The following is a 22277-nucleotide window of genomic DNA, read 5'->3' as shown; positions in this document are numbered from 1 at the left end:
GAAAGCTGAAGTAAATCTTAATTGTGTCAACACTGTGACTGGAATGTGCTGAACGAGCCAAGATGTCTATTTTATGACCGGGGATTGGGAATGGTATTCAAATGACTATAGCCAAGTCTGAGCTTTGTCAAGGAAGCAAGCATATCCAGCTTACAAAACCATTAAAAATTACTCACTTGCCAGATAAGACCCTGTAAAAAGAAGGGCTAGACACTTGTGAGCTAGGTTGACAGGAGTACTTGATGACCATTGATTACTTGTCTTAGATATTAGGAGATTGCATATTTTTCCTGATCTTTCCTGGGTAACTTTGATGAAGTCCCTGAATAATGTTAGCATGAGGAGAAGATGAGGGGTGAGATGCTCATGCCCTTACTGACCCCTGTATGCTGGATAAAAAAGCCAGGATGGCATAAAGGGGTTAAAAAAATCCCTGGATTCCCCAGTGCAAGAACTTCAGGCTCTTCTGCAGTCACTCGTTATAATAAATTGAATAAAATCTCAACACAGGTGAACAGGCTATTGAGACCATTAATTCCTACTTATACCTGGCTGATTTAAGAATTCAGTGTTCCTCTGCTGAGCAACCGTATGTTCATAAAGACACAATTCGTGCTGGTAGTTGGATCTTGTTAGCACTAAATTAAAAATATAAGCAGAGTTGGGGTATTTCTCTTGGATGAAGGAACTAACTGTTGAGAAATAGAAGATATGGAATAAAATCTTACAAACAGCCAACATTAAGAAGAAAAGTTAGATTGAAGCTGATATTTTGTTGTTGTCATCATCTGAGTTACTAGTAAAGCTAGCCCCAAAGTAAGGGCTATATTTGGAGTAGATGTAAAATGTGCATATACTCTGAGTGGAGGAGAGGAGAAGATTCCACTTGTGTATACTGCTGTAACAGACTAAATACACCCTAATGGTGCATCAATTTTGAAATAACTGATGGCTTATTTTGAAATCTGTAAATCTCATGCAGCAAGGAATAAGGCCTATTCTGAAATAGCTATTTGGAAATAAGGTGTGTGTTGACACTCCACTGCTGCTATTTTGAAATAGACCCTCACTTGGGCCATTCTAAGTTATTCCTCCCTGGTGCTCCTAGGGCTTTAAATTGAGATAGCATGTCTACATTAGGGAAGCCTGCCTCAGACTAATTTTGAGGCTTTCCCGCAGTGTAGAAATGCTATTTCGAAATAACTATTCTGGAATAGCTCATTTCAAAATAAGCGTGCAGTGTAGATGTACTCTAAGAGATCAAATCTAAAGTAAGATCAGACAGGCTGCGAAAAGTGCAAAAGACCCATATAAATTTCCCTTTGACAAAAGAAATACTTCCAAGGCATTGCCTAGCTGGTACTTATTTGGGAGCAAAATTAAATGGTATGAGAGCCTGAGCAACGCTTGCTATTGTACAAAACAGTTGATCATTTGAAAGGGCCCTACACAGCCAATACTAAGACATGCAATCAAGAGGAACAGGAGGCATGAGACTGTAATGAGACTCAGCAGTCCCCCGTCACAGATTCTGAGATGCTAGGAAATATGCTGGATGGACCATCGCCATTTCCTCTGCTGAAGAAGCTAGGGATGGAGCTAGCCATGCAGACTATTTTGCCAGACTGTCACTATGACAAAAAGGCAACAAAGATCCTTCCTGAAAAACCATCAAATATTGTGATTTATTAAAAGTAAAAACCACAGCTTCCTGGCAATTCCCTCCTCTGCGTCATGCAGAAATCTCCTAGCTAGTTACTTCTGTGGGTAAGTCTTACTTTCTTTGTACCTGTCTTTAAGATTTTGGGACAGCAACTATATTTTGTACAGCAACATGCACATTAGTATTTGTATTTACTATTTAGGTGCCAACATACAGTAGCCCTAGCTTAATATTTCTCGAGGGAGAGTGATAAGAATCTGCAAGTATTACAGAGACCAGTAGTCAGCTAGATTTAGCAAACACAGATGGGTCCGAATAACTCCCATCTATTATTGTGCTGGATTTAGTATGTCACATCAAGTAGTTTACTCTGTTACAATCTTTGTCCAATATTGTATTATGTAATTTGTGCAAAGACTAAGAGTAGTTTTCAGAAAATGTTATCTTCCAAATAATCATGGTCCTTCAGTTTTTGTTTTTTATTTTTTAAACATTTTCTCACACATTTACCTGTGTTTATTATAAAAGTTTAAAAAGTGAAAAAAATGGTGCTGAAAATAAACTTTGCATTTTTCTGCATTGCTATGGAGCAGATTTCAGAGACACTACCCCTGCAGGAGAGGGCATGGAAGTGGAAGAGGTGGAGAAGATGAAGGCCCCGTCTCTTCATGCTGCTTCTTCCATCTTTTCTGTCCTTTCCCAAATGGCAGCTTCGTTAGCTTTGGAATGGGGAACTGAAATCAGGGGATTCTTCCAAGTTCCATCCAGGCTTCTAAGCCACATCCAAAATGCACGTAAAATCTTTAAAAACTGAATCATAGCTTTGCACTCCAGATACCCTATATGCCTCTGCCACCACATTTTCAATACTCTGACTGTTGGTCAGGCCATTTTTACTGGGGCACTATGGATTGCTTCCCCCCCAAAAAACAAACAAACAAACCCCATAACCCTGGTAAGATTTTAATGGTCAGAGAGTGGGAAATGTGGGGCAGGAGGAATGTAGAAGGAGCTAGAATTCTTCACTCATTGGTATGGTGCACTTGCAGTGAACATGCAGACATACATGACAGCACATGAAGCAGTTGTTCTTGTAAGCAATTTATTTACCAATTGCTTTGGCTATGTCTAGACTGCAAGCCTCTTTCGAAAGAGGCTCTTTCGAAAGATACTTTCGAAAGAGCGCGTCTAGACTGCACGCGGAATTTCGAAAAAGCAAGCCGCTTTTTCAAAAGAAAGCACCCAGGGTATGTCTACACTACCCCGCTAGTTCGAACTAGCGGGGTAATGTATGCATACCGCACTTGCTAATGAAGCCCGGGATTTGAATTTCCCGGGCTTCATTAGCATAAGCGGGGAGCCGCCATTTTTAAATCCCCGCTGCTTCGAACCCCGTGTAGCGCGGCTACACGGGGCTCGAACTAGGTAGTTCGGACTAGGGTCCTATTCCGAACTACCGTTACTCCTCGTGAAACGAGGAGTACCGGTAGTTCGGAATAGGCACCCTAGTCCGAACTACCTAGTTCGAGCCCCGTGTAGCCGCGCTACACGGGGTTCGAAGCAGCGGGGATTTAAAAATGGCGGCTCCCCGCTTATGCTAATGAAGCCCGGGAAATTCAAATCCCGGGCTTCATTAGCAAGTGCGGTATGCATACATTACCCTCCTAGTTCGAACTAGGAGGGTAGTGTAGACATACCCCCAGTGAGTCTGGATGCTCTCTTTCTAAAAAGCCTGTTTGCTTTCAAGAACGCCTTCTTTCGAAAGAGCACTTTCGAAAGAAGGCGTTCTTCCTCGTGGAATTAGGTTTACCACTGTCGAAAGAAAAGCCGCATGCTTTCGATTTAATTTCGAAAGAACGCGGCTGCAGTCTAGACGCAGGTGAAGTTTTTTCGAAAAAAGGCTACTTTTTTTGAAAAAAACCCTGAGTCTGGACACAGCCTTTGTAATGCCAGTCATATAGTGGTTGTATTTTATCCCTGCCAGACATAAGGGATGAAGGCAGACTTTCTTCCTCTGTGCTTCTGTAAAAGTAACAGCAAAATATAGAACAGTCCACTTGCTCAGTGCTTCTTGTCCCATTCCTGTCTCCATTCGTTGATGGGTTGCACACAGATCTCTCTCAGTTCAGCTGCCCAAGTTGTCAGTATGTGAGGATCCAGCCCTGAATCCATGTAGATATGACATTAGTCAGTTAAACCACATACAATGTTCAGCCCCCAAAATGTAGATTTCTACTGTTTCTGCTAAAAGAGAATATCTATTAGCTGTCTGTAGAGTTAGACTAGCTACTCACTCAGCCAATATACCACAGTATCATAGCAGTCAGCACGCCTCTGTAATGTTCCCCTGCTGGGGTCTGGTACACACAGATGGATTTCCTCCACTCTGCTGCTAAGCTCCTGGTATCACATGAAGGACTCTTGTGGCTGCCTTCCACTCAGAGAAAAGGTCCATAGCAATCTATTGTGGTTTGCATGGCTGCCATGCACAGGAGACTGAGGTGCAGACTGAGGTTATGAGATTGCTAGAGGGCAAGAGTGAGGCTTTAAGAAATATCAGGATAAATACCTACTACTTGGAAATGGAAACACTTGAACAGTCCAGTTAGCTAATCTTACCCCATGAGCCCTTCATTGGTCCCTTGTAATAAAGAAAACAAATAATCAACCTCTGATGGGCTCTGGAATGAACAGGATCTACTTAATTCAATGTGTATTACACAGAAATATATGAGATCTGGTTATCAATACAAGATGTGATTCATCGTAAGCACTGTGTGCAAGGGGGGAGGAGGATCCATAAATATGCCCAGTAGAATGATACACAGCTGAGAACTAACCATACTTAGTAATTCATTTGGAATTTATGAGGTCCAGGTCACTTAAAGGAGATGTTTTACATGACAACAGAAGAGCTAATGTAGGCATTCTAATTCATTATTACTGTTGTAGGATGTCTCCCTGTTAAGACACAACATGGGCTGAGCAAAGTGGTTTGGCTAAAACAGAAAGTTGCCTTAACTTTCACAAAGTGCATGAACTGAAAACAAATCAAACCTTTTCCAAGGCTCAGAAAGAGCTGGAATAATTGTTTTTCATTCCTGAGTTTCCAAATAGGAAATTTTGGCCAGAATAGGAGGCACACATTGTCATACACACACTCGAAAAACAGCCACCTTCTTCATATTGTATTCTTAGCCCAGACAGTGCTCAGGTATACTGATAATAACAGGTGAAGATGTCCAATAGATTTCCAAATCAGAGGTGGGTTGGACACACATCACGTAAGTATCCAATCCACACAGCCTTCACCGCTTCAGGGGTTTGCCACCACTGCTTGCTAGCCCACTCTGTCTAAAGAAAATACCCTGAAGATGATGATCTAGGAATCTAAAAAAGCTGTAATGTGTCAGCATTGCAGCAGTAGTACCCGAAGTGCTGTGCTAAACTTTTGTACCCACTGGCAAACGAGAGAGGTAAATAAATGGCTTTCCAGCTATACTCCCATTGCGCAAAGACGTGCAATAAAGCGTTGTTGCGATGTGCATCATTATGTCTCATTATGTGATTGCAAGAAACCTCATGTGAAGCTGACACAGTCCACGTAACATGCTGTGTGACCAGTTTATGAAACGAGGCTCCTTCAGAAGGGTGAGCAATTAATCATTATTCAGTGATAGCACTTGCTATCCACTACTTGCTGGCAGGAGTTTGTAACCGAGAGCATGTCTAACTAATATGATACATTATTCATACAGTAGAAAACTGCAGCTACAATGCCATGGGCCTAGTAAATGGTTAAAAGAGAGCAAGCAATGCATCATTTTTCATGTGTGTGGTAGATGCATTTTTTTTAAAAAAGGTTACTGTCATCACATTGTATGTGTAAGACTGCATTAGGAAAACATTACTGTGAGGTACAAGAACATGCTTTTCATAATGCCAAAATCAATATTATGAAGACACAAAGAAGCACTCTTAAATGCCTTGTCTTCGGGGCATAGGGCTATAACTTTATGGCTGTAACAATTTTATTACTTTATTAAGTATTAATTCACTTGAGATTGGCATGTATCATACCAAGAATAAACTGCAGAGAACATTTTATTCAATTAACAGCCCTCACAGTCATTTAGATATGTCACCATTTAGAACATGGTTTTCTTTGCTCTTAATTTTGGCTTTCACTTGGCCTGAATATAATTGAACTCGCCATTACACAGAAGATAAGGCATATGGGATTATTGATGGCTGGTAAGTATCCGCTATTTTCCAAATTCATGTAAACACTGGGGGTGATGTCATAAGCATCACTGAATTGGCATATTTTGGTCACTGACTTTAAGGGATCAAGATTTCACCTAAGGTTTTTTCTTTAGATCTCTCTCTCTCATAGGTAGTTGATTTTCTATTAACAAATATCATGAGAAAGTGTTCAGTGAGGAAGTTGAAATTCTGGTTTCATACTGAATATGTTTGCAAAAGATATTTTACAGTTCAGAGTTCATCACTATCATTTTTTTCGGTATGTACAATTATTCTAAACTATCACATCATGAAGTTATTGAAAAATATTTTAATTTGTTTCTTTACCAAGGAGCTATTTCTATTTATTACTTACGTTTGGATGGAGAGATTCACCTAGTCTAGTTGTGTTGGCTAGGTTAAAGATTTTTATTTTTAATTAATGTGTCTTTAAAAACTCTGGATTCACCAAGGAGTTGGAGGCCAGCTCTTGTTAGAGCTCTATGTCTATGGATTTGGAACAGTATTTGTCGTGTTCCAAAGCCTTGACATTTGAACCTACAGATGATGAGCAACTCTTCCTTCTGCCTTTAGTTCGTATCCTGCCGAGATTAGTGGGGAAATTATCTGAATCCAGTCACATCCATTTAGGATTTAGTGAACATGCCACATGGAATATTTACAATTATTTGAGAGTAAACAACATTTATTCTTTAAGAAAATGGTCTCAGAACTCATAAACAAAGGCCACATACTACACATTCAGAAAAATGGGGTATCCTCAAGGGAAGAGGTTTGTGTGGTGCTTTTCTGGCAGAAAGGAAGGCAGATCAGCATAAAGTGGTGGGATTGTCTAGGACATTTTCACTTCCTTCCCCTGAAGATTTAATTCTCTCTTGTTGAGATTTTTTTCCCATTGTCCTAGCATATTAACAAATATACTACATGCCAATAAAGATGGGCTGCCCTGTGTCTATCAATAGAATCTATATAGAATCTTTTCCCCTTAGGGATTAATTCAATTTTTGATTCAATCTTTTTAAGCTTTAGATCATGATGTTACAAACCTCCGAAGAATTACTGTACTGTTTGTGACCTTTATTTATTACTTTCTGCTGTTTTTATAAAGTAAAGAAAATTGATTTATAGTTTATTGTGAACATGGAATATCAATGCTGAGTGCAAAATATCAGGAAAACATTACATTGCTTACACTGTTATATAGTGGTTTATTAATTAATTATGAATAACACTAGAATAATAGCACATGCTATATTCAAGCACTTATATCATATTATATTACTAGATATGATATTAATAAAGTGAACTATCTTGTTAAAGCTACATATAAAACTTTTTAAATATTCTGTTATGGAACAACTGTGACTATGTGTAACATTTTCTCTTATTTCACTAGTATTTAATTATTACTGGAAATCTTGCATTAAAAAACTTAACTTTTTCAAGGGTTACCAGCAGGTTAAAGATTATTGCTAAAGCCAAGAACTTCAAGAATAGATGCTTAAAATTAGATTTCTGAGTCCAAAATTAGACATGTAGACTCCTATTTAGCACTCCATCCCTAGCCAGAAAAGCTTTTAATCACTTATCTTCAATGGCACTTAAATTCGTGCTTAAGTAATTTGCTGATTCAGGATGAACTTAAGCACATCTTTAAATGGTTTATTGAATTGCAGCTTTAAAGATGTGATCTGATCTTATCGTACTGAGCCCCAGCCACCCTAAGGCCTGGTCTACACTACATTAGTGTAGACCAGGCCAGGCAGGTCAACTTAAAGTATATGATCCAGCTATGCAAAATGAGTAGCTGGATTCGGCTTATCTTAAACTGAGCCCACTGAAGCTTGTCTACACTATGGAAGGCCAAATGGGAGCGCACACACTTATCGGTTTCCCTTACTCCTCACAGAATGAGGAGTACACAGTGCCACTGGGGGCTGCCCTCACCTTCAATTTGGGGGCCTACATTAGTCCTGTTAAATCAAACGGTAGAAGATTGACCTTCAGAGGGTCAATCTTTTCCGTAGTGTATTCAAGCCTTAAGTGAAGTCAGTGAGAACTGCCAGGAGCTCAGTATTTTTGAAAACATGACTACTCATTCAAGTTTAAGAAAATGTAGCCACAGAATCATAATGTTGAATACTTAGCCTAAGACTTTGGGTGGAGACTAAGCAATAGGCGAGATGCTTTTTTACTAAATGAAGTCCTGATTTTATGCAATAAGCCTTAATAATATCAAATGATGGAAAGGGAAAAAAGAAATACTTTAGTTTATTGCAAATTTAATAGAGTGCTTTTTGCCAGCATTAAAGTGCTTTGCAAAAGTCATGACGTGAATAAACAAAATTAAATTAAATAGCACAGTAACTAGAGAAATATTGGGCTAAATTCATTCTGGGTACAACTCCACTGACATTGATTAATTACATCACGGCTGGATTTGGCCTGCTAAGTTTTAGGCATTAATATGAACTGGAACAATGTGTCATTGTCAATCCCACACCAGGAAGAATTTCATTCCAAGAGCAATGTGAGCAAAAACTCAATATTTAGGAGCTGTAAATGGTTAAAAATGTAGCTACTAAATAGAAACCCTAATATTATGGTTTCTTATTATGTGTGTTTTAGCAATGCCCAACAGCTAGGCTGTCTACAGATGCAGAATAGAAGAAAGTCCTTTTGCCAAAGAACTGTAAGTTCAAATCGAGATGAAAGGCAAATCGTAATAGGAAAAGAATTAGAACATATAAGCAGAGTGCAGGGTTTTAAATCTTCATATTTGTGCCATGGCTTTTTGCTTAGTGTTTGCCTTTAAATTGTTTGGATGGGGTTTTGTTAGGGTTTTACGTAGCCAGGCACACAATAGAAGGGAAGACAGAGGTTTGGGATGAGCAGCCAGTCAACACTACAATGAGAGTGTCCACAGTGATAAAAGCAAAAAGCAGTCCAATGACATCATCAGGTGCCCAGCAGATCCTGCTTGAACTGCTTCTGCAGCTGTTGTGCTGGCTTCTTCCTGACATTTATTTTTGCCACTTGGCTGCGAGGGGGAGAGGAGGGTGTGAGGCTGGCAGGCCAGATGCCAGCTCCTGACTGGCTCCAGGCATTCACTAGGAAATGACAGCCTTGTAGTTGGAGCCCAGACCAGATTACCTGTATGTTTGCATTAAGCCTAATATCTATTTTGAGTAAAACTATATATTCTATGAAATGCCTGTATACTGTTCTCACTCAAATCTTACCATAATGCTGTGGTAAGATTGTTGCAGTTCATGTTTGCTACTGGCTTAGTAAAATCTAATTAGACAATAGCAAGAGTTTGAGGCCTCTATCCCCTTTTTTTGAGAAACTGCTCTGAGGTGGGCATTTGTAGTGTGTGTCTTACCAGATAGTATGGAGGAGGGCACAGTGTGCCCACAAAAACTGTTGCTTTCTCTGTACAGTTCTGGGTCCAAAGGACATTGAGGTGTAGGTATAGCCCCTACAGAGCCCCTGTAACGGACAAGAAGAATTCTGACAAGCACCCAGTGACTAAGGGGTAAAACTCAGGTAGCTAGCAAGGGTGTTAGTCAGGAGGCTAGGAGAATCATTTGAGATAGAGGGTTGAAATCTGAACTGGATATAGATAGATATCATGCCTGCTTTCTTTGGGGGGGAGAGTTAAACCAAGAGTTGAGACACACACAATGATTGAATCCCAGGCAGGACTACCACGTCTCCAAGGAATTTAGGGCATGGAAGTGGACTGAACCAAGAAAAGATTAGAAGTTAGTAAAGGAAAAAAGTGGATCTAGTCATGATCAGGGTATTTTCTTTATTTGGTGGTTTGTTTTGAACTGCTCTGTGTGAATCTATGCCTCTACTCCCCATTTACCATCTAAGCACTGTTCCCAGAGATTTTTCTCTGTGTTTTAATTTATTTTTCTTAGTTGCTCTGTAATAGCTAGCAACCAAGTATCAAGCTGTATTAAGTATATCTTTTGTTTTGTAATAAAAATCACTTTAAGGTGATGATCTGATTCTTATGTCCTGGAAGGTATAGTAGATCTGTCTTTCTGCATGTGCCTGCTTGCTTCAGACTGAGGTCAACTACTAGAGACTTCAGCTTGTTTTTTCTCTTTTTTTCAAGATCTCTTGTGGCAGAAGAGCTTAGGGTACCCTTGTGAGAGAATTCAAGTGTTTACCACAGATTTAGGGATAAAAGAAATCACCTGATGGTGGCAATTACTCCCCCCCTCCCCTCCCCAAAAAAATCTGTGTATTTGTGATTCTGCAGGAAGCTTTTATAACCAGTGCCTGTAGTGGCAAGGGATATTTATAGTTTTTGTGGACCCCCACCTTCTGCATTTAGAGTGCCAGAGTGGGGATCAGCCCTGACAGGCCCACTTCTCCCTTTCACTGCAGCAGTACCTACTAAAACTGCTTCTGCAGCTGCTTTGTCTTTTGAAATGAAAAGAGATTCAAAATTGGTTCTCTACTGAAACCATGATATTTAGTTAAGATGGCAGTCTGGAGTGAAGGGCCTTATAAACACCTGAGTCAGCACCTTAAACTGGATGCTTTTGAAGCAGGAAGCATATAAGCTCCAGTTATAATATGCGGGCCGAAGATCAAATGAATGACAGGATTTGGAATGAGTTGTAATTTGGATAGGGTAGAAGCTGACAGACCTGAAATATGCTTTATGAGCAGAATTATTTTTAAATGTGAATGTAGTGCTCCTGAAACCTCTCAGATAGGCACTCCCCTCTTCCGTCTACCTCCAGCATTGGTATTGGCACTATCCCCATCCTGTTCTGCCAATGTGCTTCAGTTCTCTTCTGGAGGAGAGGGCTACTAAAAGCTCAAGCTAGTATTATGCAAAAGGAGCTCACTAAAGAGCCACTGAGAAGGCCATTTTGCCTGATGCTTTATTACTAATAATCTTGGTAGGTTCCTGGCATAGCAACAAAACAAGGGGTTTTCCTGGTCACTGGCTACTCACTAATGTATCATGCATGAGGGCTCAGTGTAATTGCAGCAATAAACTCACTTCTCTCCCCTTCCACTTTGCACCCCTTTTCTGTGCATTCATGCTGACAGTGTCATTTGTCAGGTCACCATCCTCAGTGTGCACTTTACTATGTCCGAAATTTGCAGTTGTTACTTGTTTGTGACTCATCAGGTGTATATCTTCTATTTGCAAAGGGGACTTGCACCCCAAATCTCCATGCTCATTGATGCTTTGACCCCTCTACTAAGATAAAAATGCTAATGAGTGCTAATTGTGATGGTGTGTTCTATGATACAGAGGCTTATTATTCATTAGGTAGTAGATGGAGGCAATCAACCAATATTTATAGCACTTTTTAACAGATTAATCTAGATTCTAGGGTGACCTAGAAGTGAAAGATGGTACCTCCATGATTTCTAAATTGAAACTTTGCCAGCATTTTCCTGTGAGGCATCTGCTGGTCTTTCAAAGTGATTCTTAACTACATCAGGTGAAAAAACCTGAGAGCAGTTTTTCATCTAGTAAATTACTTTCTTAAGCATACTGTTTTGGCCCCCTGCTTAAAACAAGGAACAACAGACCAAATGCAAATTGTACTACTGTTTGAAATCAGCTATGAACATACATACAGATTAAAAGGAAAACCCAGTGCGTGTCCAGCTTGAAAATGGGCCATTATTTCACTTGCGATAAATAAGAGAAACAGAAATGGATTTGAAACATTCGTTTCCCTTTATTTGCTCAGTGAGGCTGATGTGTACAGCACATTAAAAAAAAAAATCACAGGAATTTTCATACAATGAATTAAACCACGACAGTACATGTAGAATTGGCAGGTGGAAAATAGCCCAGCCAGGGCTAAAGTAATAGTTCATTTTCCCTGTTCAGCATAGTACAACCAATAGTTTTACACTTTCACCTACTGTACAGATTTTACAGTAGCTCCATCAGATCAGTGGTTCACATTATTGAAAATGTCTGTCATATAGGTACAAATTTAGAATAATCACATTATATTACATGGCTATTCTAGGTCATTTATAGATCAGATCTTATACTACAGTGATTGAAGTTCTCATTACAGCCATCAAAAAGGACACATAATCATTACCTACTGTAAGCTTACATCTAAAGAGATGAAAAGAAGGCTTTCTTTTTTCAGCTGACCCAACTATTACACCCTAGTAGCACAAACTTTCTTCTCCATGCTATTATCGGCAATGACAACCCAACTATTGTTCAGAGTTAACACAGACTGAGATTCCTCTCCCCTCCCCCCCATTTTGGGCTCCTTTTGTTTGGATTCAGATCAATTTGTGTTATGTAGGAATCACTTTGTTACATCTCTAGAAAAGACCATAGTTCTGTTCCCCAGTATTGCAGATGTGGGGTTTACCACAGCATGGAAGCAACGGTACAATCTTAATCTAAAAGACATACAGATCTATTCTGCAGTTTGCCTCTAGTGATGATGAGTTACATGTGCTAATTTGAAATTTTGTTTTAAAAAATACCTAACTTTACATGTGATGGGCTAACCACAGCGTATACAAAAATACAAACAACTTTATTCAGATTATTCAGAGATCCTACTTCTACATTGATTTCATATGTAATTTGTAAATCCACAGAGGAAAGCCATTTTCAAGAGGAAAATATTTGTCAGGCCACTGAAAAAAAAATTGATCTGTGGCATAATGTCTGTTTGGGGGGGAAAAAAGAAGAAAGCACAAAATTTGTTCATCTCAGCAATCCAGGGCAAAATAGAATGTATTTAAAATTTAATCACAGAAATTTAAAGGCAAAATAGGTAATGCATCTGGTCCTTGAACACATAATATGATATACTAAATATTGATTTCTTAAAAATAATTTATTGCTTTTAATATTCTTTTCTTTACAACAGAAGATACTCAAAATCCAGAAAGGAAAACTGTAAACTTTAGTTTGGCATTCACACAATCAAAGTTAAAATACCTGCATTTTAACCTACAGAGCAACAACAACAAGAATTATACAGATTAAAGGATGTTACAACTGTAACACTGAGCCTGTGAAAAAGTTCTCTTTTTTATTGCTATCTATCTACTTAGAAATAAGAAGCCAAAAAATCAAGCAAGCATCCGACAAGACAGACAGTGGAATCTCTCAGAACACAATATGCTGGTGATAAAATGAATGCAGCTATCAAAATCAGCTGCATTAGCTTGGGGGTGAAATCGTTTTTCTAAGAGTCGGGGTGGGAAGGGAGATTAAATAGGTAGGTGTGCCATATCTTTAAAAGAAGTCATGAATGCCAAACAGTAATAGAATACCAATCTATAAACTTGCAAGCGGACTCCAAACTTACTGATTCAGTTTAGAAGCTCCAAGTTCAGATGAAATCCCGATATTCAGAATGGTAGTTTTTTTTCCTGAAGTTTCTATTTAATTTAGCAGAAGCAATTTCATCAACAATGTCATGGGCACATCTGAGGCCATGCTAGTGCATAGTAAAAAAAAACACTGCTTCTCCAAAAGCTGAATTTTCCAAATGAAGCGCTTACTCCAACCTGACAAGAGTCATGCATCCTAGGTATAAAATTTCCACTGGCCTTTTTATTATTTTAGTCAACTCATAATTTATAATAAATATGTTAATTGCAATTGATAAATATGCCTCTTTAGTAAACAAAGGAATGAAGGATCAGTATTTATACAGGATGCATAACTGTAAAAAATATAGATAAATACCATCAAACTCTGTCAATGAAAAGATTACTGGCTTCAAGAACAGTGCTCAGAGACACATAATTATTATTGTAAAAATCATTCCATGCTTAGTTCCTCAGCATTTTTTATCAAATTAAAATCACAAAAATTAAAACATAACACCATTTTAAAAAGATTTTTGACTTCTAGTTCCTAAAGTACTGTTGATACATAAAATAAAAGCATTTCTTAATGATTACCCATTTAAGAAATTTTACATAAAATTATGCTATCTCTTAGAAAATTTTAGATGAGAATTTTATTCCCTAACATTCAGTGTATAAAACTGCAAAAGAAAAACAAACAATGAGAAAAATGTGGAAAAACATTGCAGAAGAGGTTAATACCTTTTGGGCTTGGACAATTCTTGACAAATACTTGGATAAGGTCACCAAAGAAAGGATGAATGTGTGTAAAGCATTGATATTTTTGCACTCAACACACGCGCGCACACACACACACACTTCTTTTTTTGTTACAATCAAATATATATAAGCATAAGTTCAGCTTTCTAAATATGTTAGTGTACAATAATTATTTCACCTCATATAATTACATTTGAATATTCTTGATTAAGAAAAAATTAGCAGTTTTTGAAAAGAAGGCTGCATTTACAGTGCATAGCTGTAACAAAAAAGAACATTGTCATACAGTATGTACACAAAATAAAAATACTCCCATTTCACATCTGTAAATACTCAACTACATTAGAGAATGTAGCAAATAAGCTGTCTGTACACATCGCTCCCTCAGATAGTTATACCCAACTCTTGTTAGAAATATAACACCATGTCCGCTCATCAGAATAAAATCGCTGAACAAGCTGCACATTTGACCATTAACAAGGCTTTGAAAATGTCATTGCGGAAGATCAACGGTTTAAATATTTACATGGGTGTCAGAATTTAAAGATGAAACTTCAAAATGTCAGGGAAGGTTTAGCCTTTCATTTTCTCCTCCATCAGAAAAACAAAATAAAAGGACAGTCAGCTTCTAGGCCCCGTGTTTTCTTCTGGATTGTCATATTATCATTGTGTTGTGGGAAGAAGCGCCTTTTAAAAGAAATGCAGTATTTGATTCCCAGACATCAGCAGCTGTAGTTCTCAATTTGACTTTTGTTTGTGTTTTGTTAAAGTGTGATATGTACACATTTTGAAGTTCTGCATATTAAGTGTAACTCTGCGGAACTGCTGCCATTTCAAGGGGTATGCACTTGCACTCTATGAGCATCAGAACCCCCCCAATCCCAATCACCTCAGGAAAGTAAAGCTGACACCCATGGACATACATGTGCTTCCTGGATATCCATTTTGCCTCTTCACTCTTCAAGCAGCTATATTTCATGTAAACCATGTACAGAGAGTTTGTACAGAGTGTGTAAAGTAGGAGAAATTCCTAAGTATGACTTCTAAATTGTCCATTATTGAAGGACATGATGTCCGTGAGGTATTCGCCATCCCTCCATTATCCTCAGCTGTGATGCACGTTACCTACGCAGGCTTCGCTGTGCCTCTTTAAGTAAACTATCAAAATCCATGGAGTCATATTTGCTCTTGGTGGAAGCAGGATCAAAATCATCTGAGTTTGAGTCTGAAACCAAAAAATGCAGAGGTGAGCTAAGAGATCTCACAAATTCCACTGACGCTTCCCTCTCCAACAAATAATTCCTCGTAAGGCTTGCAGTTTGTTTTTCATACCAGCAACAATGCATCGGTGAGCAAATTCACATATCTCTATGATACAACAGGGTACTATAATCAAAACTCTGGTTAGTGGAGAAGCTTTGTGCAAAAAAGGAGTTTTCTAATAAAATGATAGCTTGAAGAAAGATTGATTAAAATCATAGATAAAGAGCTACACAATACAATAAACTTGAGACTCGGGAGTGCTGGGCTTTATTTCAGATGTGGCAACTGTTCTTACGTGACAAGTCACTTTATTTTTCCATGTTTTTTGTTCATTTTGTTTATTTAGACCATCAGCTCTTCAAGGCAGAGATTGTGGCTTTGTACAGAACGTAAGAATGACTAGACTGGATGAAACCAAAGGCTCACTTAGCCCAATATCCTGTCTTCTGACAGGGACCAATGTCAAGTACTTCAATGGAAATGTATAGAACAGGGCAATCATTGAGTGAATTATCATTTGAAATGTCCTAATCTGCTGAACATTATTGTCCTGGTAAAATATGTGTATCAATATTCTGTATCCTTGCCGTAACATGGAGATGAGGAGTGGATGTTAAAGGCACCCCAAGCTAGAGAATTAAGGAAAAACACCTTTTTAACAATTCAGATTACAATGATTAAACAAATATGAAGTGTGTATTTTGTAGGTAACCTACACAGTGTGACGAAGACGATATAGAGATTCAAACATAATTCTAGTCATGTTAATTCAATGAGGCCAGTCTCTTGTAGGAAAAGTCATGCATGTGGTTATAGTCTTGCAAAAGTGGGACATTAACACATTGAGGAGGTTTCAGGCATTTTATTTCAGGGATATAGAATCAGAGAATCATAGAACCATAGAGCTGGAAGAGACCTCAGAAGGTCATAAAGTGCAGTCCCCTGTGGTAGGCAGGACCAATCCCAATTAAATCAACTCAGCCAGGGCTTTGTCAAGCCGAGACTTAAAAATGTCTAGGGATGGAGACTTCACTACTTCCCTTGGTAACCCAAGAGAGTGCTTCACCACTCTCCTAGTGAAATAGTTTTTCCCAATATCCAACCTGAACCCCTCCCACCACAACTTGAGACCATTGTTCCTTGTTCTGCCATCCGTTACTACCGAGAACAGCCTTTCTCCTGCCTCTTCTTATTTAATTTTTATTTATAATTGTTATTTAACACTGACAATTCCTAGTTCTTGCATTAATGCTACACTACTTATATGATTAACACCTTAAGTTGAATCATGAGATATTTTTACATGAAGACACAATGCACATTACAAGTCCTTTTGACTTTGAAATTAGACATTCTAGAAATGCTAAAGTTCTGACCACTTCAAAAGTAGCTCCCAGTATTTTTTTGTTGTGATTCTGTAGATCAGATGTTCAAACCATTGTTGATTTATTGCCTCTGCCCTTTTATGGACTCATGAAGTTAAAAGTTCACTCCATCATTTCCCTATGTCTGATATACAGTCTCTGACATTCAGAGAGAGCAATCTGAAGTGGAGAGAGGCACAGGCTGCCAGCAATACAAAGCAAAGGTGTTCAGCTCAGAAATACTCAAAGGATCCCACTCAATATAGCAAGATCTTCAAGGGCCAACAGTCAATGATGAATAATGTTCAAGAGGGTCCCCGTCAGGAAGCTTATTTTAAACCCCAGATGTATTGAGATACTAGGTACACCTCTGGCTTCATCACTGCAGAAGATATGTCAAACCAAGTCAAGACTTCAATCTGTCTTTTCTGTTTTTATCAGCCAACATTTGAACAAATGACTTGCCACCTTTTATATTTTCATCATCAGTCCTATATCTCTTCAGCAGGCAGCTGCCTTTTCCCAACTCTACACTATCTATTTAGCAAGTGAAGTGAATTATAGCATATTCATTGTGAACAATGCATATCACTTTTATCATTTACTCTGAGAAGACATCAATTGGTTAGAAAAAATATATTTGTATTCACTTCTTGCTTCATTCAAAGCCAAGGGCAGCTCATACAAGATTTCATTAGCCCTGTGTTACAGGGTTATGTAGAGATTTTAATGATTGTGGTCATTAATTCATAAAAACACAATAACCAATTAATGAAGGTACTGTAATAACATGTCCCTTGGGATTTTTTGTCAGAAAAGGATATCTACTATACTTTAATTCTATTTGGACAGTTACAAACTAAGACCTAATATTTAGTGAATAATCTGCATTTTAAAAGCCCACTAAAATAGGATGTTTGTATGTATAATGTATATATATCCATGATAGCATATTTCAGAGCCAATTTTCTGGTGCATCTATCTGGCCTCTGCATGTGCACACACAAACAGCTGCACACACACTTCAAACTGTTCTACCTGTGAGAAGCAGCATTGGAGGAGGAGCTCCTGCTCTTCTGGCCAAGGCCTGAGTCACATTTTGAACAATGGAGGAAACTGAGGTCTTACTCCCAGCATGAGCCAATATCAGCAAGGGCTGTGGCAACGGAACCTTATGTGCTTGCAATTAGAAGATAAGCACTGGCACAGGGCATGCCAAGGAAGAGGGTCAATTCTCCATCAGTTGGAGACCCTATAATCAAGATTGTAAAAGCGGTGCTCTAGCGCCATCACCAGGCCCACTGACAGGGTGGAGCAAAGGGGGCAACTGTCTTGGGGCCCGGAGATTCAAAAGGGCTTAGATCTCATGGCTGCCACCAATGCTACTACAGCAGCAGTTGGGAGTCCCGGGCCCCTTTGAATTGCTGTCAAAGCACCAATCTGCACAGCTCTGAGAGCTAGGGGTGTGCACCGCAATCTGTGCGGCACTAAGGGCTGACTGCCAGAGGCCCTACCCCTTCTACTTGAGTTCCCACCCCTTCTGGGGTATGGAGCCGTCCTACACACACACACACCTTGCCTTGGGGCCCAGTCTCCATCACAAACTGGGCCTTAATGCAGGAATCATAGGGTGGAATCTATGACCTGTGATCTTCAAGGGGCTGGTGTGCATGATCATAATAAACCTTTCTGGCTTTAAAACATACAGGCATGTCTATGCTTCAATACAACACCCAGAGATGGCCTAGATCAACTGAGTTGGACTTGTGGGGCACAGGCTGCAGCGCTATAACACTGTAGATGCTTTGGCTTGGGCTCTGGTTCTGGACGCTCTCAACTTGCTGGATGCCAGAGCCCCAGCTCCAGTACAAGCCAAAATAGCTACACTGTAATTTTATAGCCCCGCAAGCCCAAGTTAGCTGGCATGAATTTATGTACTATTCATTTGCAATGTATCTAGCATAAGCCAGCTGATGGGGGTTTATTGCACTGTTGACATACCCTATGAGTCTGTAGTCCTTGTCTCCAGCTAGTTCTACATTACTACCTCCTAAACACCTTAAAGGGCAAGAATCATGACTTAGTTTATTTTCGTGAGGACACTACCATTATATCTATTTACGGATCATATAATTACATCCAGTATCAGCATGATGAAGATTTTACATTTTAGAGTATAATAAAGCATGCAGAAAGTTTCCAGAGTATGTCATTTTGCTATGGCAATATTTTCCAGAAGGGCCAATGATTTCCATACCAATATAGACAAGTTGCAAATGAATGGTACATAAACTCTAAGAAAGCCTGCCACTCAGCCATTAGACAAAGTTGTAGCTTTTACACTTGCTTTCGCCAAATAAGCAGAAGCCATCTGCCTTTAAAAACAACACTTAAATATAATAGCTATGAACAAAAACCAAACCCTGGCATATGTGTTTCCTTTTGATCTCTATATCAAGTACTCACATTTCATATACAGCAAAATACTTACCTAGGTCTGCATAGTTAGACTTGCAAAATTGCTTGCGTCCACAAAAGTACAACTCAAAGTCAGGTTCATTTGACCTGCGTAAAGTGTATCCATTTTCGAGAGCAGCAAACGCATCACAAGTATAGCGGTAGGTGATGAAACCATAGCTGTCTCTGTAATTGAAAAATACAATTGTGAAGAAAAGTTAAAAAGCGTTAATGCACATCAACATAACCCTTTCCTGAAAGCAGGAACTTACTGGTGCTAGTGTAGTGCAAATGCCAAATCTACTGCATCCATTTATCAGCGTGATTGTCCTGTCATGCAGCTAAATACTTATTTCTGGGACAGGAAATCTCAACTAGCAACATTAATAAATAAGTCTGAAAGAAAATAAATAAGGTTTTGAACTCAGCATGTCATCTGCCACAGTACTTACACTGGTAACACCCATATCAGTGATCTTACTGTCATACTTTTTTTTTAAACATAGGTCAGCTTCTAAACAAGAAATAGTCTTTAAAGTTCTTACCCATCATCCCGCAGATTGACTGTGCACTCTTCAATTTCACCAAAAACTTCAAACCGATCCCTCAGTTCTGTTCGGGTGGTATCAGCTCTGATTTTACCCACAAAAATCACACGACGTTCCTCCTGTTGAGAAGGGAGGAGGAAGAAGAGAGACTTTTTATGATAGATGCAGTCCAGATGAGGTATATTTACATATATAGGGTATTCTCAGGCTGCAAAATGATGGGAGCATAGTTAGAGATGGAAAAGACCTACTAAATCCATTACCCTGCCAACAGTAATATTGTTCTCTGAAGGACATAGTAGATAGCTAAATAATATAAATACTAATATAAGTAGTGTGGTCCAGGTGACAGACATCTCTCTATGCCTCTAATCCACTACAGTCCTGTCTGCTTGTTCATTTGAACTGTAAGCTCTTTAGGGCAGGGTCTTTCTTTTATTATGTGTCTGTACCACATCAAACAGACCCCATCTCAACTGGGGGCAGGAGTTATACTAAAAACAAATAAACTTCACAATAATACAAATACATTCTAAACTCTTAAAAAGCAGACCTATCTAGTCAGCATTGCTACCACATATAGTTTTTAGTGATTTAAAACTTCAAAATGAAGGAAGACCTGTTCTCAGCATGACAGGCAATTTCTAATAACGTGAGTGGTTTCTTTGTGGAAGCAAAACAAAACATCTCTTGTAGTTACAGTTACATTTTTGACTTATTAGCAAAAATGTTGAAACATTCTTATTGAATTGTTCAGTTTTGCAGGCACTGATGCTGACCAGCATGTTGTCCTTTGATACTTGGAACAAAATTACTTTTTAAAGTACAATCTCCAGATGTAGGTCTGTATCATAGCCCCCAAATGAAAATCCATGACAGAGTGACCAAGCGTAGGGAACTCTGAGAGTTCCACTTGATGGAGGTGCGGACCAATGCTTCATTCAGGACGGGGGGAATTAGCAAGTTGCAGACAATGACAGGTGGAAAGAAACTGCCAAGTTCCACAGATCCCGAAGTCCACAGGGCAAAGAAGAACTAGCCCCATAGCTTCTCCTAGACAGCACAGTTCTTTGAAGAACTCCTTTAGTGGACATGGGCCAGGACCTCACTGTGCCAGACACTGTCCAAACACAGTAACGATGGTCCTGCTCTGTAAAGCTTACAATGTAAGTATAATACAAGATACAATAGATGGCGATAGACAGACAGATGGTGGAGTTCAAGGAAACAATGAAACTGTATTAATCCAGCAAGACAGGGCAAGGTATCTCCACAACAGTAGCCTAACCATCATCAAGTTTTTCCTGTTGGCTCTTCTCACCTATATATCTATCCAATATTCTGTCCCAGAACCAATTCTCTGCTAAAGATTGGCACAGCTCTACTGGCTAATGGAGCACCACCAATTTACACCAGTAGAGAATTTGACAGCAGTGCAGGACAGAATTTAATGCAGCTAAAAGAAGTATTAACTTGCTTGTACATAACCAGGGAATTATGAGGAGATCACTTTAACAACAACAGCTGCTTCTTGGCCCCATCCTCAACTTCCAACTCCAGGATATCACACACAGATCCATGGCCATGAACAGAGGGTCTTTCAACATGGTTGGGCATGAGGAAACACAGATCCACAAACTTTAAAAACAGAAAAGTCTGCATATGCACAATAATTACTTTTCAGAATGTCTTACCAAATTGAGAGTGTAACCTCACTGAAACACTTGTTAAGAAAGTAGCTATTGAACCTAAATGACTGGCCAGATGGAGCATAACATAACACAGCAAACTGACTAATGCACTTCAGCTGAGATACATTACAGGTTTTTTTACTTGAAATGTAGTAACACACACTGATACTGAAATTAGTACAGAACAATGTAATGGAAATAACCATAGCACATACTTCCATGAGACCGAGTAGACTCACATGCAGGGTTATTTGTTTTGTTTTATATTTTTTGATCCTTTATCTTTAGGATAACTATAAAAAAAACCTCCCAAAACTGAATAATTAAAAAAATCCTGCTAATGTACCATTAAGGGAATAAGTTAAATCTACAAAATTAAGGAAATTCAAATGTAAAGCTGAAATGTACCATATGCCCTTCAATATGTAGGCAAAAGAAGATTTTCTCATAACTGCTTGTTTAAAGGAGGTGCCATGGTGTCTAAGTTTTAGTGAGAACCAGGTTTGTTTCAGCATTGACATTGGATTGGCTGGCTTTTGTTTATTTAAATGTGATTATAAGGAGATTATTTGCAACCTCCTCTTTAATAACAGTAGCTACGCAAACATAGTAAGATGACAACATCCTCTTTTTGTTTTATAAAAGGTAACACTCGCAAGTCCATATATTAGAGAAGATGATGTATGAACTGAGACACTGAAAAAATTACAGAGAAAAGGTTCAGTCTCAAGTGTAATGTGGACAGAGAGAAATGTGAAGAAAACTCTGGGAAACACTGCCAAGCTTTTCACCCCAAGTCTGCAGATCATTTACTTTGCATCACATGCATCACCGAGCATGGTTCAACGATTTGCTGTGTACATGAAGAAGTGACCTGCTAACCTCCTCTGGCCCAACATTCTTGTCCTTCTTTTGA

At 38.9% G+C, this 22277-nt stretch overlaps 1 protein-coding gene across 3 annotated transcripts in view; it reads right to left on the bottom strand.

The window, feature by feature from the left end:
• Nucleotides 1–11635: 11635 nt before the first annotated feature.
• PPARGC1A (PPARG coactivator 1 alpha) overlaps nt 11636–22277 on the bottom strand; it is a 512448-nt gene continuing 501806 nt past the window's right edge. For all 3 annotated transcript variants that reach the window (XM_006138159.4, XM_006138160.4, XM_025179017.2), the window contains 3 exons: nt 19668–19789; nt 19157–19308; nt 11636–15263 (listed from right to left, as the gene is read on the bottom strand). In XM_006138159.4, coding sequence (XP_006138221.1) covers nt 15160–15263; nt 19157–19308; nt 19668–19789 — 378 coding nt within the window. In that variant the 3' untranslated portion in view covers nt 11636–15159. The remainder of the gene's footprint in view (nt 15264–19156; nt 19309–19667; nt 19790–22277) is intronic.

Source organism: Pelodiscus sinensis, chromosome 5 (assembly GCF_049634645.1).
Source record: "Pelodiscus sinensis isolate JC-2024 chromosome 5, ASM4963464v1, whole genome shotgun sequence".
Taxonomy (NCBI): Eukaryota; Metazoa; Chordata; order Testudines; family Trionychidae; genus Pelodiscus; species Pelodiscus sinensis.
Note: the sequence above shows the minus strand (reverse complement) of the source record. Positions and strands in the feature narration are given on the sequence as shown.